At 34.8% G+C, this 9,826-nt stretch overlaps 1 protein-coding gene across 2 annotated transcripts; it reads right to left on the reverse strand.

Annotated features, from left to right (window-relative positions):
- Positions 1–1,263: 1,263 nt before the first annotated feature.
- On the reverse strand, positions 1,264–9,569 carry LOC103951212 (floral homeotic protein AGAMOUS). Of its 2 annotated transcripts, none has more exons than XM_048591173.1 (9): positions 9,345–9,569; positions 8,653–8,891; positions 4,378–4,459; positions 3,482–3,543; positions 3,298–3,397; positions 3,102–3,143; positions 2,016–2,057; positions 1,712–1,881; positions 1,264–1,552 (listed from the first exon to the last, which is right to left on the reverse strand). In XM_048591173.1, exons 2-9 carry the CDS (start codon positions 8,880–8,882, stop codon positions 1,549–1,551), a joined length of 732 nt encoding a protein of 243 aa, XP_048447130.1. In that variant the 5' UTR covers positions 8,883–8,891; positions 9,345–9,569; the 3' UTR covers positions 1,264–1,548. The 2 variants fall into 2 exon arrangements, with proteins under 2 accessions (XP_048447130.1, XP_018503931.2); XM_018648415.2 differs by having other exon boundaries at positions 1,264–1,625; positions 9,345–9,567.
- Positions 9,570–9,826: the final 257 nt, after the last annotated feature.

Consider the following 9,826-nt stretch of genomic DNA (forward strand, 5'->3'; position numbering starts at 1 on the left):
AAATGGGGTTACACGTGAGGGAGCGTGTTAGCAGTCCCTTAATAGGGGTAAAGAAAAACAATGACTTTAAATAGGATTACCCCACTCCAACTAATACTGAGACTTTTTGTGGTAAAACCCGACACACGGTATCAGAGCCCACGGTTACGGGCCTGTGCAAGCCAAAAGCTTGTCACCAAGAAGTGTGGGCTTGAAAACAACCTTGGACTCTTAACATAGAGCCGGCCTTTGAGTTCTTAAGAGTCACATCTTTAAAAGAGACTTTCCGATGTGTGGATCTCCACGTGTGAACCACTAAATGGGGTTATACGTGAGGGGGCGTCGATCTAAAAAATTCCAACAAAATCATGGTTAGTAAGTAGTGATAAATTTTCTAACTGATTAGTGGCCGTGCGGGACTGCTTCTGTATGAAAGCACATCTACTCATAAACAATTTTGCTGAAGGTGTTTCTGTAAGTGCTTATTCCTGAAGAAGAAGATGAAAGGAGCGCTTTCTTGAGCACAAACACATTTTTTCCGGTCAAACATAATCACAAACGTTATTGATCGTAATGAAGTGTTTTTAATTGATTAGTTATTTGTTTATGTTGCTTTTAACTAAAGACTATGCACAAATATGGAGTAAGGAAGGTTGCCCTGGTTGGAGTATCAGATATACCATTTGCTAGTGGTGCTTTTAACCAGAAACTCGCATTGCTCAACGCCGATCTGAAAGATGCAAAGTTCATCTATGTCAATACTTCTTTAGTGACACGTTCAACTTCTTCTGGTATCAAGTATACATTTGGTTTGGGATATATCGTTCTCTTTACATCTGTGATTTTTTTCGTTACAATACTTGTTTTACATGCCATAATTCCGACATATGTGACGTTCCTCTTGAAACTTGTATGTGAGACGACTCACTGTTGAATAGCAAGATCCAATGTGCATATGTTGGGAAAAGAAACTCCAAAACGATGGGCGGCTCAGATAAATTAAAATACCTAGCTTGTACATTAAATTTCTGTTAGTAACATTGATTCCGGGCTGCTGTCCGGTAAATCAATTAGGTCTATGTGCTCCTTTCCATTTCCATGCCAGGATAGGAGTGAGTATGTATTATGGGATTCATTCCATCCTACTGAGGCCTCCAATATAGACTCTGCAAGAAGAACATACAGGTTCTCCGACCGGTTGGACACTTATCCGATATATATATATATATATATATATATATATATCACAACTGGTTAAACTCAGCCTATAATCATGACTAAATATCACACAATCAAACATATATTAATAAATAATCCATGCAGCCTTGGATATATTTATATATCAGACATATATAATATGCTCAAACCAACATTATGAAAGATTCAATCACATGTAAGTTGGAGGAACTTGTTAGGGTAATTTCTCACAGAAATCTTAGTACACATTGCTGCAGGCATAAATATAAACATACAGACAAGAAATCCGCTTTCATATACTAAAATACGTAACGTACGTATACCTACGTACTTGGTACCAACGGTCTTCATTCCCAAAGCAATCTTGGTCATTCATCTGGTGTTATTATACACGCCCACCACAATAAACTAAATCAGCAGAAGCAATGCAGACCAAGCATATATATTAACTGCGCACGAATAAACGATGATCAAAACAATGTGAATAGTAGTATGTGAAAATGTGTTTGATAATTTGGGATTTTCATGAACTTACACTAATTGAAGGGAAATCTGATCGTGGCGGGGATTGTAGTGATTATTGGGTTGTAACACGTTCACTTGGAAATAGTCCCGAGAGTCGTATGGCTGAGACTGCAGGATCTCATAGCTTCCTCCTCCAGCCATTACATTTATGTTCTGCTGGCCCCTCTCATTCTCAGCTATCTATATATCCAATTCATAATTTCCCATGAGTTCTAGCTAAATACGTACTGCATACTCACATAAACACAAACACAATATGCGCACGAGCACATAAAACCACACAAATTTTTTAAAGAGAAGGAGAGAGAACTCGCCTTTGCTCGTAGGAGCTGGTTATTGTTGTGCAAGTCCAGTTCCTGCAAGGAAAATTTTGACAATAATGAAACCAAAAAATATCAGTTTGATGAGTAGAACACTCATTAGTTATATGATGATTTCAATAGTACGAACGTACAACTTGTTGCGATAATTCACCATTCGCACTCCCTTTGTTTTTCTAATTTCCCCTTTGTTTACTAAATTACCAAAGCACAAAAATAAGAGAGAGGAGTCCAAGGTAGATATATAACATATGTAGGAGTGTGAAAATCGTCACCTATTATTAATGCTCGTTACTAACATCTAAGACTAAGAGCTCACTGTTAGTCAACATAGAAGCTATAAGAACGGTGAGAGGCGTCTCTCATAAATCGAAAGAAAAGCCTAACAAAAATTTTGAAGTATAAATCAAATTTTCACCAGTAATCTTGAAAAATATTAGTTTTCAATTCATCAAAAGAATGATGATTTATAACAATGAATTGCAGATTATCATGTTTTCTACCATGCGTGGACTGATTAAGTTGATTAAGACAGTTTGATGCCGGCCTACAGCTTTCCAAATGCAGATGAAACACATTTACAATATGTTCAGAAATAAAGCGTATATATATACACCCTTTATGCAAAGGAATTCCCGTTTAAAAAAAAAATAGGGATTAGGTGTGGGGCCCACTCCACATCGAACTTTAACGATCCGAACCGTCTATTTTATAAGTCTTGATTCATAGATCATCTTTACAAAAATTCAATTCAATCTGAAACCATTTGCTTATTTAATTATCAAGATAAAATTTCATTGTTTTTTATATAATAAAGTATTCATTAATTTCTTTGAACTCAATTAGATATCTTAAACATTTCGGATTTGGCTAATATTTTGCAAAGATGATCTATGAGGTGTAACTTGAAAAATAGATGATTCGGATCGTTAAAGTTCGATGTGTTGTTGACCATACAACTAATTCCCTTTTTTATAAAAAAAAAATGGGGATCCCTTCCCATAAAGGTTTCGTGTGTGTGTGTGTATCATAAGAAAAAGTAATTTTGTAAAATGGGCAAACTGAGTTGAAGTGGTGTACCCTTTTCTGCATGTACTCAATTTCGGCAAACAAGAGCTCATTCTGAAAAGAGTTAAAGATTTGAAAGAAAGAAAACAAAAACGTGTCAATGGCTATGCAAAAGCTAGAAATATGATCACAACAGACAGTTCAGATCGCGAAAATCATATAAAATAAAAAAAAAAAAAAAAAAGGGATCAATAGCTTCATTAGATACCTTTTTGGATCGGATTCTGCTAATTCCTTTCTCCAGTTTATTCTCCAGGCTCTTCAGGTCCTTGACAGGCATACTACTCAATGCATCACCCATCATATTCCTGGAAACGACATTCATATATTGTCAAGGAAAAGGCTGCCAAGCTTATGGTATAGCTAGGGTTAAATGTCTTTAAGAATATTACCGGTTGTCATTCTGCAATTTCACTATCTGCGCACGCAATTTCGCAGCTTCTTGCTGGTAGTACTGAGATTTACATCAATAAAGCAATAGGTTAAAACATCTGAACATTAAAACTGTGATAAAAATTCATACAAACACTGCTTTAACAGGATGCATGCTTTAAGATATCACAGGTACGTACACCTTCACATGTTTGCTTCTTAATTAGGGCTTTATACGTTAATACATACATAATGTGTAAATATAAGAAAAGTTTCATTAGTATATGTGTATATATATGTGTGTAATACACACACACACGCACACAGCCACATAATTATTATAATTACGGCTCCATATACCTATCATGAATTACAAGTTAGGAAAAATAAACCTTACACAATTTCATTAACTGTTGGTTCCCTGAGAACTTGATATCTTTGTATCAAATATGAGAGTGTGAAACCACTCTTTTAAGGCAATTATATTAATCAAGATAACAGGTTAACTACAATTACCAAAGCATATTCTTGTAAAAATGCTTTCGCTTTACCGGTATCTTTGGTTGCAATGTGAATGAACAGAGAATTTAAAATGGATCTTGAATGCTCACCCAAGTTCCGGATTTATATTGGAAATATTGATTGATTAAATAATATAGCCTAAAGTTTGATAAAGACATCCAAAAAGGAAAAAAAGACTTGTCTTGGTCATGGATTGGCTTTGTTCAAGACCTACATAACTAGTCTTGAAATCAATGTCTGAGTAGTTCAAGACTTCATATTTCATGGTCCCCTAGATGATATCAAATAAAAACGACAATGAAATCCCAAAAAAAACTGAATCTAACGTTTAGAATCAAACTCCAAAATTATGAACTTTTCTGCCAAATAATACCTACAATCAGGGTAAGTGTACCTGAGTACTAGCTTCAGAAACTGATCCAGTATTTGAAGAATCTGCACATGCCTTCTTGTACCTCTCAATTGTTCCTTTAACACTGCATTGTATGCACTCATAGTATTAATATATGAATCTATATATGTAGGGACCACTGAAATATGAGGAGGATTCGACTAAAGTGATAAATTAATAACACTTTTAGCTACCAGAAAAGACCTTCATGCGTTGATACCCCATGTTAGACATTCTCTTTTTTGTCACTAAGATTAGATTAGATTGGATTGGACAACTCATAAAATTGAAGTATGTTGAAGGTAGAGAGAGGTAACTAATTTTTCATTTTAAGGGGATTAGAAGGGATTAGATGTTTGACCCAAAAAAAAAAAAAAAAAAAAGAAAGGGATTAGATGCGAAGAAAATTTTCTCTTTTAACCCTACCATTAATTTTGAGGAGATTGAAAGGGGTAAGATTTTTTCATGAGTAATCTACCTTCTACCTTGAACTTGGACAAAATTCTTCATTTCTTCATTTAACACACCTTCAATATGGTGAGTTATCAAATCCAATTTAACTTAAACACCAAACAAACCCATAGTCCAACCAATATGTATGGAACCAGTGCTCAAAAGCAAAAAACACCAATATAAATTAATGCAAGTACCAAATCCTCAAATTATAAGCAAGCTACATATATATACTATAGCATTGCTTATGCATCACAGTTTAATAATGTTAAGAAATATACGGTCTGAAAAATTGTGACAGTTAATATGAAAGGCATACCCTGAGGAAAGCTACCTAGCAAAAGATTGGTTCTCTGTCTAGCTTATCAGATCATACTTTCAAACATGAACGGGTATGAAATAAGTTCCTAAACCTTTTCTACCCTAAAAATACTGTGAAACTAAAGAACAAGATCTTAATTAATCAACCTTTATCTTAAAGCATCTAGGGAGATAAGATGGTAAGCTTCAAGAACATGGTGTGGAGTGGAACTACCAACTAGTTCTTTAGTCATGATATTTTTTTTTCCAATGTTTAAAGAGGTCTCAAATTTGAGAATTGGCAAAAGAAAGCAAAAGGTTAGGAAACAATAAGATGCTACCATTTTCTGTTGCCTTAGGTAGTTAGTCGTTGCATGTGGTTCAATATAGTGTGTTGGGTTTCTTATACTTTTGCATCTCGGGTTCGAAATTCTCTCTCTACATTATTATAATAGTTTCAAACTCTTTCCTCTCCCCTTAATAATAATAAATTATAAAAAAAGTAGTAAGTTGCTTGAAGTAATGGAAGGCTTTACATTTTTATTTTTTCAACCTTTACCCCTTTGAATATTTTTCTCAACTAATTAACATCTTGGGGATAACTATACAAAAGAAACTTAATTACTAGCTTCTCTGATCCAAAGTAAGGAAGCATTTTATACATGTAGGGGTTCCAATCTCAGTTTAACCAACAGTTCTAATTGGGTTCTCTTGTCATCTCTTGGTGCTTGCAATTATAAGTGGAGCTCTCTTCACAAATAGTTTCTAGAAAAATGAATGAGCACGAAAATTAGTGCGTTTTAATTAACTTGATATAAACGCTTGGGTTAATTATATATAAAGCTGCTGATGTTCATGTCGATTTACAGAAGAACACAACATGTAAGGGGAGTTCCCAACCACACAGCAGAATTTCTGCAAAATGCCTGCTTATCCTCAGCAGAATTTCTGAGTCAGAATCGGCCTGTGCTAAAATTTGAATTTCTTTCCCCAAGCTCTAGCCTTTCTGCCTAGTTCTATTCATTTCCTTAGGCACACATGCATCACATACCATTAAGTGCTAATCCTACTGACTTAATCTGAGATTTTATGACTAAATTTGAATTATAAGGCAATTTACTAACGGTCAAATGAACAAACTCTTTCTGTTAACTGAGCCTAATTACTAAATCAAATCTCAGTTCCTTGACACCAAAAAGAAAACTCAGTTCTCTCAGTTAGACCTGCTGACCTATATCAATCAGTCTCTCAACTGACGGATGTGAATACAAAACCATATATCAATATCATAATTATACAAATCAATAAAAAATATCATTGATTTCTTAAAAAATAAAGACTCACGTTTTCCTATGCATACCGATTCCTTAAAATCGTCGAGCTTGTGATTGGTTCCCTGTGCCACGGTGGCACAGCTCCCCAATATGATTGGTTCAACTAGATTAAGGGCCGTACCTCTTGCCACTCATTACACAAGGGATATTGCCCGGAGTTTACCCTTTTACCCACCTCGAGTACCTTGTGTATTTTTACACCGACCCTTTTTTACACCACTCACTCTCTATTTTTCTATTTTTAAATTCTCTTAAATTTTTTTAAATCGACGATTAAAAATTAAAAGATATGTATAAAAGGTAAATAAATTTTTAAAATTGAGAGATATGTATAGAAGGTAAATGGATATTTGTGAATGAAAACACCCTAAAAAATTATTATTATTATTATTTTTTTTTTTTTTTTTTTCTGTCTGAAAGACTGAACCTCTGATGAGAACATCAAAACCGTCTGTTTTCAGCAGCAGAGAAGGCAGCTGACATATAAGCCAAACGCTCAGACGTTTCCCATTGGCTCGCAGTTGTCGTACGTTGTTTCTGTTTCACCGTATCTCTCAAACACTAAATAAAACTTGCATAAATATATCTATGCAAGATCTTCCGCAAATGCAATAACCATTCTATGATGCCATAATTTTGATGACCCAGTTGAGCTATGATCTCTCTCTCTCACACACACACACACACACACACACTATCTCTCCCTAATAATTTGGAAAAATAAATTATGAAAGAAATTACTTTGTGAGATCCAATCCAAGTAGAAAAAATTAACCAGCAAGGTTAAAAATTTAGGGTTGAAGAACTGGGAAAGGGGGAAGAGAAGACAGTGTAGGAATCATGATACAAACGCCTTTTGTCAGAAGTCAAGAACCAAAAAATCTTGTGTGACGTGACCAAAGATTCTATTAACCAAAGACAAAGTAGAAAAAACGAAACAAAAAAAACCCAGACCTTAACCCTAACTAGACCACATCCCATTCCCAAAAAATGTCAAATTTAAGGAAAAAGTTGACATTTTGACACCTGGGTTTTGATTGGCAGTGGAAAAAATGTCTCCTTTACTCGATAAGGGTTACCCACCACAAGTCTTTGGACAAACTGATTACCCCATGTTGTTCCTTATGAACCCTAATCTGGGAAATTAGGGTTTTTAATTTTCTGTGGGAAATTCCAAGTGGTGAAATTGAGATTTGGGGAATTTTAGCTTCTGGATTTTGGTGGTTGTAGCCAGATATGGATCTACAGGGAAGTTTGTTTCATATTTCAAGCAAAACACATTTGGGTGTCTTGGAACCCTAATTTGTGCTTATTTTGCAGAGAGGTCCTGTCAATACATTTATTTAATTCTTTTTTTTTATATTAAAATTGTACTTTACGTTCGTGATGTCTACAACTGACGTGCTATTAAGGAAGTGTCAAAGAGATGGGGGGCTTGGCTAATGGGGGCACGACAGCTTGTGTGTTAAAGGCCTGCTTAGCTTCATAGATGACATAGAGAGTCATGTAGAGAGAGAGGGAGAGAGAGAGAGAGAGAGAGAGAGATTAAAAAGAGAAAGCGGAACAGAAAATTAACAGCAATGGAGGGAGGGAGGGTAAGGAGCTGATCTCAGAAGCCTGCATACATTCCCAAAACCACTACTTTTTTCTATCTATTACACCAGATCTATGTTTCCACCAAACCAAGAGCTAAGAAAATGATCATAAACAGAAAAGAAATATTAAATTAAAAAAAATGCCCAACAAAAGCACATACAAGGAAAAAAAAAACAAAACACAAGAAAGAAAGACAAGTGAATCTTATAAGTTATATAGAGAGATAGAGAGAACAAGAGAGAGAGAGAGAGAGAGAGAGAGAGAGAGAGAACTCAATCTCAACTCAACTGAGTACCATAACAATGATTATGTTATTCCTGATTAAATCCACTCAAAGATCTATGTCACAGAAGCAAAAATCTTGAGGACTGAAACACCAATAACTTTTTGAAATGCTAAATTTGTGACAAAATTTGCACAAAAGAAGAAAGAAAAAGAAAAGAACTTTAACAAGAACAAAGAACTTATATTAAAAGGTAAATTTAAAATAAACAAAACTTGGGTCTGAAATATTTTCTAAAATTCTTTCATTAAAAAATTAAACGAAGAACAAGAAGAGGAAAATACTGCAAGTAAATTGAAGCAATAATATTACCTATTGTTGGCATACTCATAGAGGCGGCCACGGTTAGAGAAGACTACGAGAGCAACCTCGGCATCACAGAGCACAGAGAGTTCATAGGCCTTCTTGAGCAACCCATTGCGCCTCTTGCAGAAGGTCACTTGACGATTTGTCGTGTTTTCGATCCGCTTAATCTCGATCTTTCCCCTACCCAATTTTCTCTGGGGAGAGTCCATGGACAAGGATTTGCTTTCATAGGCCATAGTTGGAAGCTGAATCAATAAGAACAAAGAGATCAATCAATTAAGCACCTTCCTAATTAAAAAAAAAAAAAAAAAAACACCCCAGAACTTTAATTAATTACTATATTCTAGATCACCAACAAAAAGTTTGAAACTTGCAGAAACAAATGAAATTATGAAAACTTGGTGCAATTCAACTACAACAACTAGGGAGCTTAAACTATAATGAAGTAACTAATTAAGCTAGCAATCCCAACTTCAAGAAATTGTGAGCTGAAGAGATTTGATGGAACTAAAGTTTGAATTTTTTATATTTGTTTTGGATGATCTTGGTGAAAAAGATTGATGGGGCTAAAAGAAGTGAAGCAAATGAAGAAGATTTAGGAGATGGTGTTTGAGTATTTTGCTCAGTGAAACATGGCAAGAAAAAGATCATAAGATGATGATAATTAAGGACAGAAACAGAGAGTTCTTTCTTTCCACCTTTTGGGATTTTTTCACAGCTCCACAAATCTAAACAAGGAGATATGCAGAAAATGGAAGTGAGGTGGGATGAGAGGTGTGTATTTATAAAAGAAAAAACGACATTTTCTCAGTCATTTTAATTTCCAAAGCAATTATTCTACAACTTTATATATTTTTCACTGGCTAGTTATGCAATGGAGATGAAGCAAAAGAGAAAACATGGGAAATGGGATTCACTCATTTGACTCAGACTCCATCAACCATTCACTTTATTTATTATTTATTACTTATTTTTTTATTATTAATATATTTTTCATGCCTGTGAAAGATGAGAGGTGATAGGGAGGGAGAGAAGGGAAAGGTTACTTTCTGAAAGCGATTATTAATGGTGTGAATGTGACGTTTGGCTAAGCGGCTTTGCTAGCACACCTCCCTTTAGGTTAAAATATTTACAAAATGTATACATGTAAACAATAGAGAAATAAAATAAATTATGGGAA

This window comes from the organism of the source record quoted next, unplaced genomic scaffold (assembly GCF_019419815.1).
Source record: "Pyrus x bretschneideri cultivar Hongxiangsu unplaced genomic scaffold, Pyrus_bretschneideri_v1 Contig33, whole genome shotgun sequence".
Taxonomy (NCBI): domain Eukaryota; kingdom Viridiplantae; phylum Streptophyta; class Magnoliopsida; order Rosales; family Rosaceae; genus Pyrus; species Pyrus x bretschneideri.